Source organism: Haemorhous mexicanus, chromosome 8 (genome assembly GCF_027477595.1).
Source record: "Haemorhous mexicanus isolate bHaeMex1 chromosome 8, bHaeMex1.pri, whole genome shotgun sequence".
Classification (NCBI taxonomy): Eukaryota; Metazoa; Chordata; class Aves; order Passeriformes; family Fringillidae; genus Haemorhous; species Haemorhous mexicanus.
Window position 1 is genome coordinate 26190528 of NC_082348.1, and position 24019 is coordinate 26214546.

Genomic DNA, 24019 nt, shown 5'->3' on the forward strand with positions numbered 1-24019 from the left:
TCCCGCACATGGAGAATTTCCATAACATCAGAATTAGCAAGAAGTAAATAGGGAAAGAGCCCTGAATGGAAACAAATAGAAGACTGACATGGCTGTGTTCCACAAAGTATGTTCTGCAGCTGCATCACTGCTCTGGAACAAAGGGGAATATAATTATTGTTGTTTTACTTTCAATTCCCATTAGCAAACCAAAAGCAAATAAAAGTGGTCATTTCTGCAGGGGAGAGCTGGCAGAGGTGAGTGTATGAGGTCACACAGGGAAATCATGAGGAGACTTTCACAAGGGCAAGTGGCTCATGCACCCAAAGAAAAATCTATCAGTAAAATTCACCATTCACACTCTGTTCCTGCAGGGCTGAGTCAGGCTTCTCAGATGCCCTGGGGATAAGGCTCAGCCACACCTGCTGGGGTAGGGCAGGACTTGGCTGCTCTTACTGTCAGCCAAGCCAAAAGTGAGAATTGCTTTTGGGGACACAGCTACTTTGGTCACACTGGCCTCCACTCCCAGTGTCCTTCCTGCTTCCAGGGAAAGCAAGGCCTGCCACAGTCCTTTTCTGTAGCCAAAGGTTTCTAGGTTCACTTGTGGGGCTGAGATGATTTGCCATACAGGCAGATACTCAACCATACACTACTTGCCACAGTTTGTTGTTTCCTCCTTATTTATGTCTGCAAGAAATGAAGCTCCTCATTCTGTCTCCCTTCTTTCTTTGAATTTTTGAGTTAGTTCTTTGGTCAAAGACTAGCATCACTTATTTGCTTGCAAAAATCATCACTTGGATAGAGAAAAATAAATTAACAATAACTGAGGAGAAAAGATAAAACAACATCCAAGCTGCAGAATGGATGCCACCAACCTGTGTATAGTGGAAAAGTGTCAGTCAGTGGAAATTTGCAGCATCCTTCCACTAGAACTTACTCCATCTTCTCCAGTTCTGTTGGATAGGACAGTAGCTCTGGGCTAGGAAAGCTTCTGCTTGTAAGAATGCCAGGATATTGTCTCTTCATGGGGAGGGGAAAGTGCTGTCCTCCTCCACATGCCTGGCTGTCATCCCCAAGTGCCAACTAAAACTGAAGGAGAAAAGCATTTCATTTAATACCCCTTTCTCCTGTTTTCTTTTTCTGTTTTTCTTCTTTTACACTTAGCAAGCAGACAAAGTGTGACAAGAGGTCATGCAAGGCCTGCTGCTCTGAAATGTCTGCAAAACCTTGTTCAGCTCCAAGCACCTGACCTGGCTGGCCTGTGAGAAAGGGGGCAGAGGGGAGCAGAGGCACTGCACTACCCCAGCAAGGGCAAGCCCCAGATTCCTAATGCACAGGACAACCTGGGAACAAGGAGGGTGGAACCTGGTCATGCCAAAGGTGCTTGGAAGTCCTATTTAGCCCTTAGCAATCAAGGAATTCCTTATCCTCCAACCAACCAACCAACCCACACAGCTGCAAGGGGGGGTTTCCTCTTCCTCTCATTCCTGGAGCATGTTAGTACTCGTGGCCAATAATGATATGAACCACCAACAAAAGACCATGCTTTTTGTCATTAATATGATCTTTAATAAATGGAATAATGCACCATTTTTACAGCAAGCCTTTTCTCTCAGGCCTAAAGAACAGCCTTTTAAATGTTCTTATCCAATGTCTCTGTATCAATACAATCTCTTTATTTAGGTTTATATATAACAAAGCAATTCTTACAAGTATTCATAGAAAACTCTGTAGTGGCTTTAACAATGTCAGCTTTCATAGTGGCATCCACAGATGATTAAAAACCAAAAATTAGCTTTTTATTTCATACTCACACTGTTCCATGAAACACAACTTATACAGCATAGCAAGGGTATTGCGCAGCTTATACAAAAGAAATAACTGAAAGCAATTATTTATAAATTCATACATGATATTTCCTCAGTCGTTTGAGAGGAAAACTGAAAATACCCGTTAACAAAAGGGTTCTGATGAGACTCCATATTCTAGGATTTCTCCCCCTCTTCCCCCAGAAAAGCTCGCTCAGAAAGTAAATGCTCTCTTTACAGTCTTTCATAAGGAAAATGGCAGTTTCACATCTTCTTACTTCAGCCTTTACAGAAGACCAAACCCTAAAAATTCATTCTTGCCATGTTTATTTTCCTCTTATACTGCATTTGGGGGGGAAAATAATCAACAGCGATTGTAAAACATTATTCCAGCTTATATAAATGTGAATAGAGCACGCTTTCCTCTAGAGACAAAAAGCAGACAAGAAACATACACATACAAACCATTTTAAATACGTTTCAACAGTGTGAAAGAGAGAGAAGAGTCACCAATCAGGAAATTCAAAAGTGACAAATGAGTCAGCTATAACTTGGACTTGCCTGTTTGTTCTTGTGACTTCTTACAAACTACAAAGACCAGAAACATTAACTGTTTTCTGAATAAACAAGACTGAAGTGTAAAACTTCATGATACAGTTCTGAAGCACAAAAAAAGAAAGTGAATCAAGTGCTCTAGAAATAAACCTCACACATGTTTTCTGTCTTAAAAACAAGTGAATGGGCTACAAAAGTGGAGGTTTGGGAGACCTTGGAACTAGAAAGTTATAAAGGCTAATTATTTCTGCATTAAAAGTTACCAGGTGAGATGCTGTGCCACGATGGACACGCTCCAGTGATACATCTGCAGAAGCCTGTAAGGACTGGGAAGAAATCCTTCCTTCCTGTGCTGTGGAAGCATGGTGTATGCCTTGAAGTTAACCAGCTGAATGACTTGCAAATTTAAACAATTGCTGATGAAAACAGCAATAGGCTTTGAAAAGAGCTGATGATTGAGCTAAGAATTAGCATAACTCCAACTAGTTCCTGCTTATTATGCACACGTGTATGTTAAACCACAGTGAACCAAACAGAAATGGCCATGAGAAGTAACTTGTACTAATAATGCACTGCTAACACAGAGCTGCATGGAGCCCAGATCAACATTAAAGGGCCTTGGTGTAAATGAGGATTTATCTTGAACCTTCCACTCCCACTCCCCCAATGCAGTTCCACTTCTTGACAAAGCCACAGCTGGCCTGTGCTGACCCAGCTCCACAGCCTGAATCCCCCAACTGCAACACCCAGAGCCAGGGCTGCCCCTGCAGTCCCACATTCCACAGCAGCTTTCCCAGGGCTAATCCTCCCCAGAAACCTTTCACAGCAGGGCCAGCAGAACCCATCCCATCCCCTCCTCTGCCCACTACCAAAGGCAGACTCGTGCTGGATTCCAAGAGCACTGGGCTCAGCCATGAGCCCTTGAGGTGCCCATTCCCTCGGGAACACAGGTGCTGAACAAAACACCCATTTGGATTTGCAGGAGCACCAATCTGTTCTTGCAGAAATGCAAGTTCTGCCTCCAATTTTACTCAGTACAGAAGAAACCCCAAATGAGAAATCTGATTTGCTACTCTTTTATGTCAAAACTGAACCTACTTGGGGGATGGATGAGATCAAAAAGGGATGTATTTCTATAGCTACAGTTTCATATGACAATATAGAAGCCTAAAATGTAATTGGATTTAATGGACTAAAATACTATGTTTAAATGGCAACCACACCTATAACTATAGCTACTACATAAAAAAGCCTTGTAAAAATTATCATCTTTTAAGTGTTTTGGGTTATTTTTTCATCTTGGAGAGAGGTATCTTAAATTACTCAGCTTCAGATAAAGCTTGTCATGTGCATTCCCAGGTTTCTCTCTCTCTCTCTCTCATAAATCCATTCCACCCAAACAATCAGTGACAAGTCTGTCACAGGAGATCCTGAACTACTGGACTGTGTGTCACAGTCTGATCCCAGCTTTACTGTGATGCACTACAGACAATTTTAAAATGGCATTTGAAAAACCCCCCCACATTATACTTTCTACCAGTGCTACCATCTGATGCTGTAACTCACAGAATTTAATCCTGGAACTTACACACAACATACATATGCATCTAAATACACACAGAGTTTACATAAAAATATATATATATCTGGCTTCACTGCAGTATATATAGTTTTTTTCACTGAAGAAAGGCTTGAGGTTGAACAAAAATTAGTAAGCATGTTTTAAAAATAAGGTTAATAAAGTCACCTGTTAAAATGGGTACTGGGAGACCAGACAGAAAAGTTCAAATAATCCCAATTTATGCAAAATATTAAGTTGCCCAGTCTATGATCTTTCAAAGACTGATCAATCCAATTTCATTTTACTTTGATGAGCTGCTACAAACCTTCCAATTAGATATCAGGTTATTTATATGCTACTGTGCTTGGCAATTATTATTTTTATGGCTTAAACCCAGCCTATTTCAGCAATGGGACCAGCCATCATTTTTATACAAGTAAAAATTACAGCATAATTAATTTCTAATGTATAGACTAAATCTGGCAATTTTAAAATTCACCCTAATTAGGGAAGAAATGTCCACAGTAAACATTTCCATGGAAGAATGGTTGGGAACTTTTGTGTTTTTCATTTAAAGAAAATAACAATCTGAACATCAACACGGTAATGTTGTATTAGTGGATATTTTTTAACATTTAAAAACGGAATATCATTAGAGCAAAATGCACTGAACACTGGAACTAGGCCATATACAATGTATACATATGTATTTTTAAGTAAGTATTCATTAAGTAAGTATTCATTACTATTAAGTTTGGGGCCAATAATTTATTTCATACAATTAAAGAACTTCCTTATTCTCCTCTCTGAGGCAGGTAGGATTCCAGATTTCTTTTAGAGAAAGCTGACAGTTAGGAGGATGTGAACTTTCTGAACATATTTATGAGGTGGGAGTTTTTTGCTGCTTGTTTCCTGAAAATTGCCAGCATCTACCTTGCATTGTTTTGTGCCCAGTGCACTGAAAAAAAATCAAAATGCGTTGCCTTTGAAAATCAGGTAATTTTCTATATGAAAACTAGAGACAAACGAGTGACACTAAGAAAGCAAAACAAGAAGGGAAATGTTGTTTCTGAAACAGCTGTGCAGTGTGAGTGCATCTGGAGTTCCAAGAAAGGCCTTGGTAATACTAATTGGCTAGCACATCCAGCTGTAAAGCATAAGAAGCAAATCCAGGGAAGTGTTGCAGATAATCTGACCTGCAAATAGCAATTTTAGAAGACTATGAGGCACGTCTGTTCAAAGGGTTAGAACTCAAAAAACCACGTTATGTTGGTATGTCTATTACAGGAAACAAACAAGAGACAATGCACTAACCTAAACAACTGCCCTGCCTTCTGCTAGCAAACCATTTCCAACACCCAGCAGGATGGTGGATTCTGTCTTATACACACAAACATCAAAACTGCTTCCTCTATCATTTTACTTGAATTCTCCATTATAAATTATGCAACAAATATTCTACTATTGCCTATTGGACAGTGGCACAATTAATAGGTATTTACACTACCATTCTGTTTTAATTTTGCTGTGTTTATCTTGTCTGTAATATACATGAGAAATTGATAGAAAATTATCAACTTTCAGAACTTTCTTTTTTTTCAAAATCAAATAAGCAAAACCATAACTCACAAGGAAATAAATCACATTTGCTTTCCTTGTTTATTGTACAACAACAACCATCCCTGTGTTGGATTTGTAGAATTCTTTCTCTTACATTTATTTTGTTTGGTTAAGGACGATTCCCTGCAGCATGAAAATTCAATTTCATTTAACTTACAGAGATAGTATTCTATGGACACTGGATTATGTGCTGTGAGGAAAAAAATGGCATTACTAAATTAAACATTAAAACCAAACTCCTAACCTGATTTAATCTAGCTGTGCAGAATTACAGTATTTTGGTACCTTCTTCAGAGTTTGCTTTGACTGACCTTTAAAAAAGAATAGATTTTAACTGTTTAATCTATAGGGTATTTCCTGATAAAGTACATTTTTCTATCATGTTACAAATTATATTTATCCCTGGTAGACTGCACAGCCAATCTTGCTACTAATTATAATTAATTCCAAAGGCCCTCCAGCAAGTAACAGAAATAGACAAAGGAAAGAAAAAAAGTATTGTTTAAGAATGTTGAAGGAAAACTGCAGAACAACATCTTCATCTGGTATTAAAGTTATTTTGATTGCATTGATCACAAAAAAGTTGGATTTCTTATAAAAGGCATGGCCTGCAAAGAAAGGCTAAAAGACTGGTGCAATTCTGTCTCAGCAGAAAGAAGCAGCAGTCAGAGAAGTCATTTTTCTCTCCCCAGAGTAGTGTGACTTAGTAAGAGTCCTAAACATTGTTTTCAGCCCACATTCTGAAATGCTGATGGATGATCCACGCAAGGCAAAGAAAAGTCATCGGGACAGGAGTGAAGAATCCTCAAGACCACAATCAGTGCTCACCAAAAAACACCACCAAGCCCTCCAAATGGAGACTCCCAGGAGGCCAGAGGAGAAGAGAGCCCAGGGAGCAATATGAATAGAATGCCAGAAATTCTGATTCAGGTCTTGAAACCCAGCTGAGCAACTGGCAGCTTTTCAACATCTGGGACGTGAGACTGCAGCAGATGGGAAGCCAGAGAGTGAATGAAAAGTCAAACCAGAAGAAGGCTGTGTTTTTAAAAAGGGGTGATATAACTGTATTATCCAGGGGGAAAGCATAATTATGCCTCAGAGATGAGAGGTACTATTTGAATTGGTGCTTAAAGAACATAGGGAGCTCAAAATGTGCCTTGTGGCTTGTGTTTCTACAACTACACTTACTCAAAGTCTGCATTATAGTGCTATCTCTTGGAGATATACAGGAGAATCTAAGAAATGTTAAGAAGTTTTACGAGAGAAAATCATAGCAACCAAGAACAAGCCAGGAATTTTGGGGAACAGCAAGAATCATACGTAAGCAAGGCATGTATTAGATTAGCTGTCTCAGCAGATAGAGAAGAACGGGGTTGGCAAAGTTTACCTCAGGGGGGAAAAATGGTAAAACAGCAAGGAAACAAATGAGCTTAAAAGCAGAGAGCATCTGCTTCAGTCAGCTGAAAGGAGACAGGCTGGGGGAGGCAATTGTTTGCTGCCAGTATCCTGCCACAGGAGTCTGGCAGGCTGACTGAATTGATTTTCTTTCTTTGAACATCACCAGTTTTCAGATGAAGTGATAAATCTTTGCTTGTTACCAAAGACTGATGTGTTACACCTTTTTATATCCAAATAGTTTTTACTGAAGTGTTTCCAATTGGAAAGAATGCTTCTCAGGTGGAAGGCTATTTCTTAGGTGGAAGGAGGTTCTAACTAATAAGAAAATTATTTTCTTTCAGTAGACAGTAAAACCAATCATTCCAAAAGAGGGAAGGGTTTACTTGAGATAGTGAATAATCAATTTATCTCAATACATATTACATTCACATTCACTGACAGCTAAAATCAATGTGCATACAAACTGAAAGAAGGGACTAAGCAGAGGGGAAAAAAAATCCCCAACCCTCCCCCACAAACACCCATGATTTTTAAAAGCATGCAATAAACTTTAACAAGATGGATGAGGGCATCTAAGAACTCTGAAGGGAGGACAAGTTTCAACTTGGCAACAACAATCAATTAGGGTGCACCTACCTGCATAAGTAATCAGGCTCATTTTTACCCCATCCAGTCTGTAAGGAGGTAAATCAGGAAAGACTTGTGACTCATCACCAAACTGTTTTGTGCCAAGTAAGATCGATGGTTTTTTTTCTTCTCTGTGTAAACAAAATACGTTCACAACCTATCTTCACTCAAGCTTTTAAGTATGACAATTATTAATATTTGTGAATAAAATGTATTTTGCAATGTACATCATTAGTGATCTAAATAAGGTTTTACATAAATACAGGGGGTGAAACTGCACACAAAATAAAACGGAAAAAATGGCTGACACTGTCTCCTTACATTTGTTCAACATTTTGTTACTCAGCTTCACAGGCTGGCATCTACTACTATAAAGGAAACACATTTTGATTAGGGAGGATCAAAAGAAAGGTACAGAGCTCAGATTTTTTTTTTTTTTTGTTCCTTTTTTAAAGCCCTTTCAAGTTGGGGAAAATTCATGCATCATCACCTCTGAGCACAATGTGATATTGGCAGCTGCTTCAAGCTGGCTACGATGTGCAAAGTTCACTGTCATGACCGGCTGACTGCTCAACTGTCAAGGAAAAATTAACAAATACAAAAACGGGAACATGTGGCAGTTTTAGAAACACACTTTTCAATAAAGCCTACTGTGAACTACAGACTATTGCACATTTCAACATGACACAAGGAAAATAAGGGGTTCAAAAGAGAATACGTTTGTAACATAGAAATATACAGACTAGCTTGTGCACAGAAATCAAAACATGGTTACGAGACACCACTGCAGTCAAACCTGTCTTATAGTCTGCTTATGCTCTTAGTGACCTTAAGAAACTGGTCCAAACTGATTATCAGCAATACTTTTTTTTGTTACTTTTTTTTTAAAAAAATATTTTGAGACCACATCTTTGATACACATATATATATTCCGTGGTCAAAACAGACAGACTTAACTTTAGCGATACTAAATAAAAGTGCAAAAACGTTCAAAAAATAAAACAAAATAAAAAAATATGGAAGCATAAGCTAAAAATTTTCTGCATAGCTGAAATCTATTTAAAGCGAGTCCTTGGTAGGGGTTGCTGACAGGAGGAGAAAGCAGTTTTTTTTTTTTTTCAAATGTCTTCTGCAGGTTTGTTTCAAACAACGCAAAACAAAGGTCGGCTTTTGAAGCACTTCACAGGCAGTTCACCCCTGCGTCCTTCGAGACCATGGTGGTGGCAGTGCCCCCCTCAGCGAGGTACACAGCAGTGCTGGATTTGGGGGGCACGGCCGCCTCGCTGCCGTTGTTGTTGACCTCGCAGGGCAGCGGCTCCGTGGAGATGACCCACGTGGACGGACGCCACCGCTTGAGCGAGTAGGGAGTTTTCACACGCTTCTTGATCTTCTCTCCTGAGCCTGATTTGCCATCCTGGGAGGAGTCACCTACTGAAGGGAAAAAAAAAAACAAACCAAAAGAAAACAAAACAGAAAATAGCATTACGAGGAAGGTGAGATTAGACTGGAGTCCAGGGTTGTTACTTGTGTGAAACAGAAAAAAAAAAGAACAAAATCTATAAACACAGGGGCAACTGTGGGGCAGAGGCATGGCAGGTGTATCAACCACAACAGCTGCCACTGAAACAAGGGCTCAGATTCTGTTCTCTGTCAGAAATTGCTTCAGTGAAGTAATTTGTGTTACCTGGAGTACACACTGGCATCAAACAGGAGAATCAGCATTTGACATTTGAAGGGTTTTTGCAATCATAGTAGCTTATATTACCTGCTATGGGAGGTACAAAAGAACACTGCTACTATAGGGCAGCAAAGGCTAAAACTTAAATACTGCAATGTTACTCCTAATCCTACTCCACCTGGCAAAGCATCTCACCTGAAAACAAAATAGTCCATTCTCTGTTAAGACATTTAGTCAGGATTTGGAATGCTGGGTTGTAAAACTGGCAACCCCAACTTTAACTGTGATAAAACTTCTGCAGTTGAAGTCTAATTGTTAAAAAAACTTTACACAACCCCTTCTTTTAACTTAACCTTCAATTAAAGAAAGTCACTGCAATAATATTTTTTCTTTATCTTGTTAAGATTTCAACTCACATCAACATGTTAAGACAAAATTTAAGGTTTGCTACTTAAAAGGAAGGCTTAAACATTCCATTGCTGAATATTCAACTACATTTCTTGAAAGGTATGTTCTCGTTTGGTTTTGAACCTTTTATTTCCAAAGATGCCTGGCATCCCAGTTTACTCCACTAGTATCACAGCATCTTCCTAAACACAGTCATGAGATTTGCAAGCACCTTTCAAGACTAGAGTGACTTCTGGAAATATATTTTCTTTAAAATGCACACCAGGAGATCTTTCCAATAGCTCAAACAGGCTCAAATCCAGAGGATGTACCTAATTTAACTACAACTACATGATTACATTCTTACTGTAAAAAGGAGAGCTCCATTGTAACCTCTTGGACCTCTGGCCATAAAACCCTCAAGGAAGTTATTCTGAAATAAACTATTAAAATCAATTCCTTCTCTAATTACTTAGATTAATTTTTATGTACATGGCAAACCAATGAAGAATTGCTCTAATTGTTGGAGCTAGGACAGCAAAACAGAAAATGCCAGACCCTCCATTTAGGCTGGGCTAATCCAGTAAAATCAGTTGCTTTAAAATCATGAAGCATATAAGTAGCTACTAAAATAAATTATTTTAATCAATGCATCTTAGAGACAGCTACTCTTGAAAGAATGAGGAAAAGTAAGGAAAAAAAGGTTTAAAGTGCCCCCGCAGAAAGAAAAGGACACTTTTCCAATATGCTTTGCAGCTACCAAAGGTAGGAGCCTTGCAAGGAATAATGAAAGTTAACCTAGAGACAGAGTGGATGGGTTAGAGACAGATTTTTTATTCTGTGTGTGTGGAAGGATGATAGTGATTTAATATACTGGAAATGATGAAGACAGGACTTGATCAAAAAGACTGAAGCTGTGCTGAGGGAAATTACACGCATGTGAGATTTAATGAGCATGCTTTGAGGAGAAAGGGGAGAGGGAAATAATGTCTGTTCAAGCAGATATATGCAGTTATTAGGTAGAGAGGTGTCAGGGAAACGGCTCAGCCCTGCAGGCACTTACACTGCATACTACTGCTATCCAAACTACTCGTGGCAGACAGATCCAGCGAATTGGGCCTCTGTGCTCTTCTGCTCTGGGCCTGCCCGGGATTTCTCACGACGTTCTGGGCAGCGGCTGCAGCAGGCTCTGGACACGGATTGCTGTTGTTGTTGTTGGCGTTCGTTCGCCCGCTGTCCAGCGGTCGCTCCCTCCTGTCCACCAGGCGGTCCAGAACCCCTTCATCGTGCCCAACCTGCTGCTCCCGCCTCAGCAAGGGCTCGTGCTCGTCGGGACTGGAGTTGATATTGAGCCGACTGTCCTCGCCGCTGAACTGGTTCTGAAGCATTTCCTGGGCCCTCTGCGCTACCGAGCCGCCGCTCTGGCCGGAGGGCACCGCGCCGTTGGCGTACTGGGCTGTGCCAGCGTGAGAGTTCATGCCGTGGCTCCTCCCGGCCACCCCGTTCATGGTGACTGTCACCACGTGGGGCTCTGCAGCGTTGATGGTGTTCATCTTGGCAACGCCCGTTTCCACTTGCTTCAAGTTGGATTTGTGCTTGCCGCCAAATTTTAACCGCGGCTCCTTTGTTGAATTTTTGGTGTTTAGAGGGAGGCTGGTAGGCCTCTTGGGAAGGTTCTGCTGCTTGGGGAGAGGATAGACCTGAGCAGATGGGACGTCCGGAATCAAACACGCCTGACCGTTGGTAGCTTGTGTGAAGTCCTGCTGCCCTGTCACCTCTACTGCAAGTTTTATCAGTGGATAAAGCAAGCTGGAACTAGTGCTGCTCAGCGGATCTGGCCCACTAAACTGCTTAAGAGAATGTTCCATCAGGTTCTCATCAGAGCTTTCTTTCAGGTTCTTATCCACTTCTTTTGGATCCAATTTATTTGTCTCCAAGTCCTCCTCTGTTAGCTGCAGACAAACAGGGGTGGGCCCCCCCGGCTGCATGACGTTTGTGGTGTGTAAGTTTGTCTCATCCGAGTAAGGCATTTCGGATATGGTGGTCATGCCCGTGCTGGGAGTGAGGCCAGCTGTATTGGTGGTGGACAACGTGGTGACGCTTGTCTCGGGACTAGGGATGCGAGCTTGTGCTTGCTGCCGCTCGTAGTTAATGGAATTTCTATTCTTTTCCCCTGAAGTCAACGGCGTCGTGGACATTGAATGTTCAGAAGAAATGTTCTTTACTATGCTGTCAGTGTGGTGGATTGAATCTTCAATGTAGGAAGAGGAAGAATAATCTGGATACGGCCTTATCTTTGATACGCGTCTATGATGTGACAGATTCCTTTAAAAAAAAATAAGGGGTATTAAGGTCGTATATGGAAAAATCACCTCATACTGTAACACCTCTCATTTGAGAGAGCTGCTTGTCTTTCTATTTATTTTCATGCATTAACTAAGGATAGATACAATACAAACTGAGGTATTTCAGCAACTTCCTCGAAAAGTGCTGGGGATAAGAAAATTGGTTTTACTAGGGCAAAATTTCATCAGGGATGTTATTTCCTAGGAGAACAGTAATGTTCTATTTGTCCAATATGCTGTTTGTCCAGCTGGCAAAGTACTGCTAAGGTTCTGCTCTAGATGCAGGAAGTGATGCTGAAGAAGGTCAAGAAAAATGCAAAAGACTAAAACAAGAAAGAGATTCTGGGAAAATGTCACAAGCTCCTAACCCATGAAAACACTACTATTTTGACAATTTAGGTATTTTATGATTTGAACATAATATTTTTTTCATGACAATGAACAGTGTCATATACAGCAACGTTATTCTTCTCTCAAATCTGGATTTCTAGAGTATACTATTAAGCACTAAAGTCAGTTCTGCAAATTCTCATTCCCTCTGGATCATATATAAGGAAAGAACATGCAGCACTTCTCTTGCTGAGGTCAGAATAACAACAACTTAAACAATGGCCCTGCACTTTGTTAACTGAAAAACTACAGGTTTGAGACTTGGTAATTTCCTGAACTCATACTGACTGCAAATTCACAGTTTTTAGCAGGACACTTTAAACAGAAGTTTGATGCATCATTCAGCAAGTGTACTTAAAGACAATTCACTCTGTCACTTCCCATCATGGCAAGCCTGCTGAGACAGTTTGCCTAAGCTCAGTTTAAAGGGCCCCTCTGTGAGAAATACAGTTGTATACATAAAAGGTGCCTGAATTCTGGGGACACACAGGAGATCTTAAGAACACAAGCAATTGGGATTATGCCATGCAATACCCACAGGCAGACCAGGTCATGTAACACGCATCACTTAATGGGTGCAGCAAGCTGGAGTGAGCCGAGCGCTGCACTGGGCATTTCCTGCTGACTAAACCCAAATGTGCTCTCCTCTTACCTCTCATTTTGCATGGCAGTTGACATAGGATTGACTGTTGGACTAACTGATTTGTTTCTCTCCCAGATCATCATGAGCTCTGCCATTCTCTCCTCAGCACACTGTGCTGTTAGTCGAGCTTCTGCGTCTTGATCCCAGCAGTCTTCAATTGTTTCTTTAAGTGACCTCACAGCCTGCCAGGAGACAAAACCCCTTTTAATTATTTTACCTTTACACTGTGCTTCTAATTTACTGTTCTATGGCAGCATTCTGCATGCCTGAAAGCAGTCACAAGCTGGTGAAAGAGAGAAACAGAAGATCCACAATTTCATTCTAAGCTAATTTAACCTAATACTAGCACTGTGCAATTTAATATCACCACGCCTCACATACACACATCGAGTGGGAAGACACCTAGCAAAAGCTACATCCACCAATGTCTGTACAACCTGCAGCCAGCCCCCTGATGGATGCGTGCTCTGCTCACTCCCCTGGCCTTATGAGAGCTGTGCACTAAGGACTGCTGATATTGGAAATGCTGCCATGGTTATTCTCACAGTTCTGCTAATGGTCACTGCCTTGCTCCCCTGCACTGTGTGCAAATAACAGCTGTGCTCACTTCATCACCCTTGTCTTCCTGTTTACCACAGTGACATCCACACGTCTCGTTAGTATCGATGAATTTGTCTGCGCCATGGGAGGAGATTTGTGTTGCACTTGTTTTACAGGTGGAGAAACAGAAACACACACGTGCTCCTGGCATCACACTGTGGGATGAGCTGCACAGCCAGGATTAGAGCTCAAGACCTCCAAAAGGTGCTGCCATATGTTCTGGGAACTGGAGAGGAAAGAACGGAAACGACGAGCAGCGAACACTTCTGTCTGCGCTCCATCTGGAGTACAAAAGCCAGGCAGACATTTCTGGGCCCCTGCTGCCAGCCTATGGCCATGGAGAGGATCTGGGTTGCCAGCACAGCTCACATCAAAGCCCAGCTCTAACCTCTCCAGCACTGAGGCCTGTGTAGAGTCCCAGCTGGGCACTAAGGCATCCAGTCAGTCCTGCTGACTGTCTGTGTGCCAGAACTGCCTTGTGCCCTTCTGGCAGTGGAAGCCAGGACCAGCTCTGAGTCTGAGCCAAGAGCTCCTCGCCCACAGAGTGAGCTCCTGGCATGGCCTGCATCTGGCAATCCCTGCTGCTTGGTGATGCAGCTCTGGCTGCACAGGTGGGGATGAGCTCCCCCACAAGCAAACCTTTCATCTCCCTTCCCACAGCAGATCACACGGGGGATAAGCCAATACCCTCCCCTTGCTGAGGGACACGAGTCAGGGTACTGGCTCAATTTTCTCTCCCACAATGCCTTCATTCAGCTTTTAGGACTTGGTTTTGTCACCATTTAGAATAAGTCAGTGGACACTCTAATCTCCTGCCTTTCCTCTTTGCAAGACTCTCTCTACAGGTTTCATCAGCAGCAAATTCAACCAGTGTTTAATTGAAAACTCCGTCCTGTAGCAGATCCTTTCCTTCTGATGTGTTAAGGATCCTCAAAGGACACAGCAGTGATTGTACAGACAGTTATCAACCCTGGAGTTCTTCAGTGTCACATTTACCACAATTATGTGTTTTCTATGAATTTCAGGTTGAAAGACAACTATGCTAAAATGAACTATTTACAAGTACCAGCACTCATCAAAAAGATGGAAGGGACCAGAAATCTGCATGATTCTATTATTCTGTTAATATCCTTCAGTGCTGACCTCTGAAGTCAAGTGTGGCCCCACTTTGGCAAGTGAGACAAGAATATAGCAACATCTTAACACAGTTTAAAGCCTCTTAATTCTTTTGTGTACATTCTCTGCTCAGGTTGTTGCTCTATACTATGAAAAACAATGCTGCTAATCAAGGTCTGTAACATTCATAGATGCTTCCAGAAGCAGACTAAGACTGCATAGGTAATCACAAATGAGGATTCCACATGTTTTGAGTACCTTAATTGTGTGATGAAAAAACAAAAAAAAATTATTTTTATCTGTATTTCTCAAATGAAAAGGACAAATGCATTTTTTTCATAGATGAATTTGCATGAAAGTGTTACAACCCAACATAACAGCAGAGCTTTAAATAATGGAAAAGAGTCTTTTATCCCATGCATAAGATACAGGAGGTTAGGATGTGGGTCTACAGTGAGGTTATCTGGAGCTTAATTTTCTACACAATCTACCCTAGAGTGCTCATTCAGATAGTATCCTAGGCTGGCACAGGGTGGAGGAAGTTGCTTGACACCTGTGATTATTCTTCTTTTCTCTTAAAGCAATGGTGTAGATCAATTCTTAAAGCTGGAGCTATCATCACCATTTTGATTATACAGAACACAAAACTAGTAACACCACAAAGAATGTGCTAGGCATTTTAAATATGGGGATCATCTAATAATGCTGGAGTCTATCAGCTTGCTAGAACATAATTAACATTTAAAATGGCAGCCTGCAAAACAAAACAAACCTTGAACTGTTTCACTGTCTTCAGAAACAGCTGTCAAGCTTGGTTCTTCCAACCCTGCATTTGCCAACATGGCTATAGTTAAAACAGCTGTTGTTTGATTTCCTACATAGTTAGTGCACTGATCTCTCTTTTTTCCTCTTCCCCCTTTGCCCCTGAGATTGGGTGGCCAAAGGGGTGTAACAAAGCACCTCTCTTGGAAGCTCAGCTGGGTTCCAACATGTTTTACTGCAGTGCACCACTGCAGGCTATGCTCCTCTCAGAGAGCAGGCTCCTACCTATTCACAAGCACCAGCACCAGGTGAGGCCTTGGGCTCCTGCTTGTCTGCACAGCAGCTACAAACTTATCAACCACCAAAGTCTCTGAAGATTGAAGGGCATCCTTTCAACATGGGAATAACAACAAGTATCTTTCTAAATAACAGCCAAGCACACCATTCTCAGTATTCAGCTTTGTTACCTTGGATCAGGTGGAACCCAGTCACTGTTCACACTGCACTTTGCTGGCAATAAAGGACAAACAGCCCCCTCTAAGCCAAGGGGATTCACATTGCCTGAACTTTGCTGCAGATGAAAGCAAGCTCAGACTCTCACCAGAGTTCAGCTGACTTGTTCCAACTTGTGGGCCCACAGCAGCAAGGCTCTAAGCCATAGCTACACTCACTCAAAACAACAAGCAATGTTATAATGTTTATAGTCTTGAAAAAAAAATTGCAGATCAAATGAAGCCATATAAAATCTTTTATGTAGTTAAAATGAAATTATTTCTAGAAGCTTTAGCCTCTGCAAATCCTGAGGTCTATATAAGTTCAAAAAAGTTTATTACAACATTTACCAATTTTAGTTTTGGAAGAGTATATTGATGTTTTTGCCAGCTATTTTAGCTGGTATCCTAGTTCAGTTTTATTAGTTTATAAGATGTCAAAGGCAAAAAATGGCTTTGGGTTTCTCATTCAGCACACAGAGAACACATGGGCACTTCATGCACAATGCTACAGACAATGTCCAAAATTAATGTAACAGGTTATCTTCGGAGTATCACACTGCAGCATGCAGCAACAACCACAACAATAACAGTATTTTTCCTTAAAAGAAATCTGGCTGTCATGTCAATAACTTTTAAAAACTGAATTCAGTATTTAAGAAGTCCATGCAGAAACAGCTCTCAATTCTTAAATATTAACAAAGAGGGAAAAACCCCCAAATCTAAAAAATTGCTTCTAAGAAATGAGTACACCCTAAAGCTGGTTAAATCACTGTTTCTTTGAGAATATTCTCTCTCACCAGGCTGTTCTCCTTCCATGCTTCAGGGAATTTTGGTCTTTGCTTCTCTCTAGACACCAAGACTTGCATATCTTCAAAAGTGGGATGGTTTCCGACTTCAGTCTGGAAAGCCATCTGGTACTCTGGCACAGATTCCCCTGTTAGCAAAAGAAAGAAAGGAAAAAAAAAAAAAATCAATCACAGATTAAAAGGCAGAGCAAAGGCTTTCAGCTGATGAAAGGCATTATCAAAGTTGCTGTCTATCGAGATGTTCCCCACTTTCCCCAAAGTCAAACTTCCAAAAAAAGCTGAATTAACTGCAAATGAATTAAGTGCTGTGCAGCAGCCTTTCAAAGGCAGCATCCTGAGACTGTGCTGGCTCAGTGGCACACTTGGGATGTCTTGGAGCCTGAAGATGACACCGACTCTCTGTGAAATGCCACTGACTGATCATGTTCATGTACTTCATTCGGGGGGAAGCCCAGCAGGATTACAAGCCTCTGCACACAGAGTGCAGCTGTTTGACTGCAGACAGTATGCTGCATTTCAGATCCATTCTATATGCTGTAGCTTGGGCAGAAGATGGTGCATGTGGCACAATCTAACATTTTTAAAGTTTTTAAAGTCTACTTCCTTTTTGTTTATGTTACAGGTAGGGAGGATTTCCCTAAATTTTCAATGTCCTATCATAAATAAAAGCACAACTGACTAAAGGCTACATTAAGTCACAGCATTTTTTCCATGGTGAAAAGTCTGAAAGACACTTCAAGCACTTCTATCAGTTCTCAGAACTGGAAACACTGCCTTTGCCATCAGCCTAACTCTCGGTGTTTTTAAACTCTGGACAGCAATAATAACAACAATAATAACGCTCAAATGGCACCTGAACGGCCTGAACAGGTGGCACGGAGCCTTTGGGCAGGAAGCACACCTGGCCCCAGCTGCACCGTCCTGACAAGCACCACCTCGAACACTAGATGGCACCGACTCAATGGCAGAAGCAACCGAGGAGCCGCTTCCCTTCTGCACTTTCAAAAGCTCGGGCTCAGCAGCAGCTGTGGGTGCTGGTGCCACTTCCTTCTGTCAGGGTTTCCTGCAGTTCTTCTCCTTACCTGGGAAGAGGTCTGTACATCTCATGAATATCTCCCAGTAGATCAGGCCCAGAGCATACATATCTACTTGTTTCAAAGCAGATTCACAGTCCCTCAAGTTCACTGCTCCTTCAAGCACTTCTGGGGCCATATAGCGGATCGTACCCACCTGGGGAAACATCCAAGCTGCACATCAGGAAGGAATTTCCAAATTCAATGAAGTTTTTTAGTGCCTTATTCTGGTATTCTCTACAGTTAAGGAAAACACACCTCGCTCCTAATCAATGTTCTCAGTTTCTAGATTCTTACCAGTCCAGTCATAACAAAACCCTTCCCCAACTCTGTCCCTGCTTTGTATGTACCAAAACAAAATTATTTTGTCCCTTACTTAACCTTCTCAAATGAAATATGATATAGCTTAAGTGTTTCTTTTCCCAAGCTGCTCTGTTAAACACCAAGGTATGTATCATAAAGGAAGAGGATCCTGCTGAATAAGAAACTTGTTCTCTATTCCTGGACTGTCAGCAAGGTTCCACCCTACAACTTCCACAGTCAAAGGTTATTAACAGTCTTGGAAAATACCTATCCATTTTCACTAGAACATGTGTTAGATTAGAGCACTTACTCATCAGTATTTGTAGGACAGTATTTTGTCACAGAACTATTCCACATCCCTGCATTTTAACCAGCAGTTTCCCTGTTTCTTTGATCAGTATGGAAAGATCTAGATGGAGCTCTTCTGCATGAGGTATTTTCAATTTAGCCCTTGATTTATAGGGGAGAGTGATTAGCACTGTGTAGCATGTTCTTTGAATGACATATGAAGTTTTTCTGTAAAAGCATGGATAACAACTACACTGAACTATCAGGCACTCAGTATTTAAACAGCCTCACTGTATTTCAGTAGCCTGTATTAGATGTCAAGCAGGAGATGCAGAATGTGGTATGTCACCATTTCAGAAAAATTAACACCAAAACCAAAAATTAAAAACAAACCCAAAGAATGTTTGGTCTTCAGTTACCATTTGCAGTACAAAACCGAAGGGACCTGTACCAGGTAATCCCAGAGAATGTGGCAACCAAACTTACCTTGTGTCTTCTCATAGCTCACACAGAACCTTCAGTCTGCCAATCTGCACAGAACCTTCAGTCTGCCAATCTGCACAGAACCTTCAGTCTGCCAATCTACTGCCTTTCAAAATGGCAGGTTTGTGATGAGTATTCTGAGAATAAAACCAGTTTCTGCCCGTGGAGGCTCCAGCCCCTTCTCACCCACACTGCAGTCATTCCCATTACAGAAACTGTACCACCTGAACGTTCATCCAACCTTGGCACTCACCTCACTAATGGCTGCATTGTCTTCCTCACCCGGCCGTACCAGTCTGTTCCCAGTGAGCTTCATGGAGAGCCCAAAATCGCTGATGACACACGTGCCATCGTTCTTGACCAGCACATTGCGGCTGTTCAGGTCCCGATGGGATATTGCAGGTTTGTAATGCTCTGTTTGGACACACACAAGGGCTTGTTACCATCTGAGCAATTCTACTGCTTGGCAGAATGAGAGAACCTCGTTATGTCTGCTCAGATATTATGAAAAGAGAATCAACTTATTTTTTAGAAAGCTGATGTTTTTGTTTCTTTACAATGAGCTCCAGAGGAAGCTGACTGGCACCCAGAGTTCCACTGCATCTATACGAGGCTACTGCCATACACAGTTCTAATGTTCACCAACACTCTTCTTCCCAAGGGACATTTCAGCACGACTGTGGCAGTGGAGACATTGTACACCCAAACACAGACCTGCTGCCACAGCCCTAACAGCCATTCCAAACACTCTGTCACTTCCACGCTCCTGTGTCAAATGCAGCACCAGTAATTTACATTACAATTGGAATTACCATTAGCACTTATTCAGAAGGTATGCAGACAATATTATTCCAGAGAGTCTGAACATGTTCATCCTGCAACAGATCTGACCTTTTCCAAAGAATAATCTCAGTTGTTCCTATTTTTTTTTTATTTAGTTAGCAAAGCAGCCAGCAGTACAGAATTCATTTTAGTGTGGAATTTATTCTACTCCATGTGTTCCTTCCTAGCATTCACAGTCTGTGGCTGTCTCTCCTTTATGATGGAAAGCTTACACATTTTCTGGTTGCTAATGGACACACCTCTCTGCACATCTCAAAATGATGAAGTTAAGATGATAGCTGCAGTTTCAATGGCACACAGGAATACTGATTTGGGTACTTTCAGCACTTTTAACAGCATCTTCAGTTGTCATTCTTTGCTAGTGCTCATTCTTAACATTTGAGATATATAGTTTGAAATTTTAATCCAAACATTAGCATCTTAATGTAGATATAACGAAACCAGCCTTTTATTTACTGCCAAAACCCTAACACTTCAGTGCCAGGCCATATTCTGCAGCCTGATAGATCTCAGAATATCTCCTTTATAATTACAATACTTCAGCTGCTGAAATACTGGGTGTAGCATGCACACAGCCATAGATAGATCCCAATCAATACATTGCCACAGCCAGTAATAAAGTACCAGAAAAATCCAGAGATGTGATAAATAAAACTACAGTGGGGTTCGAATATTTAATTTTTATAGTATACAGTTCACACACAAACTACAAATTGCTTTGGTGATTTGATTCTAATCTGCAAAAACAGACAACACCTCATCTGTTTACCCTCTGCCAGAGAAGCAGCCAGTGCTTCAGCTCTTCAGCTATAAATCTGTTGCCATGGTAGAGCAGCACTGCACAGCTCTGCCTCCTCCTGCCTCTCCCACCTCGGACCCAGGGCTGGCACACAAGGGCCACAGAGCCCACAGCACTGGTCCCAAGGAGGGAACAGAGCAGAAGTTCTGAGCAATCTCTATTGGCATTCATCAATTCCTTCTCACAGCAGGATAAAAGCAAGGCTGGACTCTATGACCTGACAGGAAGAAGAATGTACTGAGACCTCTGCATCCCCTCCTGGCCTTACCTCCTCGAGGCAGCTCCGTGTGCAGGTACGCCAAGCCCCGAGTTATCGAGTGAGCCAAACGACAGGAGCTCACCCAGTCACTCGTGTGCAGACTCAAATATTTGCACAGAGAGCCCTAAAAAGAACCCCAGAAAAAGACAAAACAAAAACCACAGATTAAAATCATTGCCCAGTAGAATAACTCAAAATCTTTTGGAGACGCAGTTTTATCCACAGCTTATAACCTGCTTACGTGTTTATCCACGTGTTTTAAATCACAATATTTGACTGAAATTTCATTAAACTCCAGCGCTCCCATTTCATTTCTCTAAAGTGGAATAGGAATTTTATCACAAAATAAGAGGGACTGCCTCTAGAAAAAATTATATTAATTATGAAAGTCTTGTTGTAGAACAGAACAAAGGTAACTGCTGACATAACAGCTTGGGTTTCTAAAATGTGGGCTTTGACCATTATCACTTACAGAATACTCAACATCTCTTACAGGTCTGGCTATAATCTATTTATGTATCAAAACAAAAACACCCCAAAGGCAATTCCAAATAGGAGTGAGTCCACATGCACTGAAGAAACATGGAAAAAAAAGAATGTCACGTTCCCCTTGTCTTGAAAGTGAAGTTAGATGTGTAAAATGAGGGATCTTCTAGTGATTTGTCATGAGATCTCTAAGAAAAACAGAAGGAAGTGTGTCCATTATGATATTGAGATAGTCTAGAAGCTGAGACTGCCATCCAGAACAAGAGCCAGACACTGCAAACTGTGACACCTTCCATGCACAGTCCCCAATGATTATACACTTAGGTTAAACAAACTAAATACTCCAGCATAAAGTGCAAGTAATCTGCCTAATTCCTGACAGGAATTTCACATTTTTTCCTTGTTTTTTACAGCTTTTTAAGAAATATAAGCCCTCTTATTAGCCTCGAAATGTCATCAGCTTGGTTTTTTTTCTTGGCTTTGTGGGTTGAGATTCCAAGCCATTCTCATGGAGGCCACAGGACTGTTGTGAGGTGACTGGGAAATATTCACTGCATTAAACCAACTTCAAGATCTTTCTGCTGCAGAGCCTGCCCACCACCAGATGTTTTTTAAGCTAGCTGAAGTCTGTGATTTTATGCTTTTAGTGAAGTTAAATGATAACCAGGAAAAGTTTCAGTCAAGGTTTAGAGAGAGAGATATTTGTATTTAAGACTATCTTGTCAGAGTCACAAGTTACACATTAAACTGGGGACATTTGTTCTGACTATAACTTTTGATAAAAGTGATATTTTTAACAATCAGAGATTCTATTTGTGTTTTAGAACAATTTTTCTGTTGTTCTAAAGGGGCAAGAGTATCTGACTACTGGGGTGATAATTCTGTGGCTATTACATTTTTCCTTCCACGTCACACCTCACAACTGACTCCCTTACTGACCTGCTACACCTCAGAGTCCCATCAGAGCAGCATGCTGATTGAGAAATGCACACACCATTCCTTTCACTTGCCTGTTTCCTTCAGTCTGCAGGCATGTTTGGATAAAAACACAACCTGGCTCAAACCTAGCTGTCTTGCTTTCACCAAGGTAACACCAAGAACAATTTTCCGTGTGAAAATGCCCTGGTTTGTGTGTTCTTATTTTCAGGAAGGAAAGTGTTATGAGGGAGAACGATGTTTTGGATGGGGAATATTTCATCAGCACATCTTGTATTGGTTAGTCCTTATTGAAATCAGATTTATGGCTCCAGTTTGAACACTGGAATTCCCTTCTAGCAGGGCTGCCACAGCAGGCTTCCTTTTCTGCTGTTAACTCCACATACAACAGAACATCTGCTCACTCAAATACAGATCACACTGTGCATTAATTACACTTGCTGTGCACTTTTTCCAATGACTCCCAAACAACCAGTGGATTGATTTTAGACTAATCTTGCTGTTCTTAATACCACATTGGGAAGGAATCTGATAATATGAAGTCATAAGCTTCATCTGTACATTTAATCAGGTCATTAACAGAGCCTATTTACATCAGCAAGAAGACACAATTGTCAATCAAATTACATTTTCAACTGAAAATCCTTTCATTCAAGATAACAGCAAAACCAGATCACCTGTGAAGACAGTTATGCTGTGCCCTCCTAGGAGCACAATACTCACTTGATTTTACTTAACTTTCGTTTGATTACATGAAAACATGCCAGTTTTGTCAGAATCACATGCTTTGCCACTGTCCATCTGGTATGGGCACAACTGACCTTTTTCATGGTCCCTTCCAGTTTCTGCAATCTCTTCTTAGATGCCTGTCTTACAAGCTGACATGATTGAGTGTGTTCTCACTTAGAAGTTTCAGTCAAGACACTCTTTTTATATTTGTGCTTTGTTGCCTTAAGTTTGTATACAGTGCATAAGTGTGTAAGTACACACCCATGTTTAAGGTATGGATTTATGTGGGTGCATTTAACTTGCAATACAAGCATACACACAGAGCCTAAAAAGCCCTAAGACAGGCCATCATGACTGCTGTGTAGCACTGTTCTGCTCCTTTCTGCCATTCAAATAAGCAGCTGTTGTCCTACTGCCTCCATAAAAGATCAGGCTTCAGCCATTCCCTTCACACCCTGCAGGAAATACGAGTTTGCTTACTTGAGACGAAAAAGCTTGTTAAAGAAAATTATTTCATTGAATAACTAAGGCTCTTTCCCACACACAGGCAAAAAAAAAAAACAAACAAACCCAAGATAAATTGTGACACCATTTCTTGCGTTTTCATACATATATCCCCCACCTGCATTTCATGATTTTTCAGGAAAGCTATTCACATTTATACTGTGTATTTTCTAAATGTTTCTGTTTCTGTGTGTACACACACAGAGGATGAAGTACCCTAACCCATGGATTTAAAAAATACAAGCCTTCAGTTAGCTGAGGAGATTTGAAGATATGGTTCTGGAAAGTAAGGCTGCCTTCTTAAGACATGTCCTACACCATCAGTATATGCCACAGAAAGCTTTAAAGAAGAAAACAGGATACAAAGGCACCATGATTTATAGTACCATAAACTAGTTTGACAACAATCTTGTGTCTATTACATTTCACTGTAAAAAACCCCACTATTCACAGCTATTGAGCGATGTCATAAGACAGAGATAATGTCTTAATATTAAGGAGTTTTAAATTTCTTAGATTACTTTTAAGTAAAAACAACTCTTCAAAT

General features: G+C 41.1%; 1 protein-coding gene across 1 annotated transcript in view; it reads right to left on the reverse strand.

Annotated features, from left to right (window-relative positions):
* Positions 1–1525: 1525 nt before the first annotated feature.
* Positions 1526–24019, reverse strand: part of BMPR2 (bone morphogenetic protein receptor type 2) — a 105352-nt gene continuing 82858 nt past the window's right edge. Inside the window, exons 7-13 of the mRNA XM_059853303.1 lie at positions 20827–20941; positions 19170–19330; positions 17852–17999; positions 16761–16897; positions 13001–13173; positions 10677–11938; positions 1526–8979 (exon numbers count right to left, since the gene is read on the reverse strand). Coding sequence (XP_059709286.1) covers positions 8729–8979; positions 10677–11938; positions 13001–13173; positions 16761–16897; positions 17852–17999; positions 19170–19330; positions 20827–20941 — 2247 coding nt within the window. The 3' untranslated portion in view covers positions 1526–8728. The remainder of the gene's footprint in view (positions 8980–10676; positions 11939–13000; positions 13174–16760; positions 16898–17851; positions 18000–19169; positions 19331–20826; positions 20942–24019) is intronic.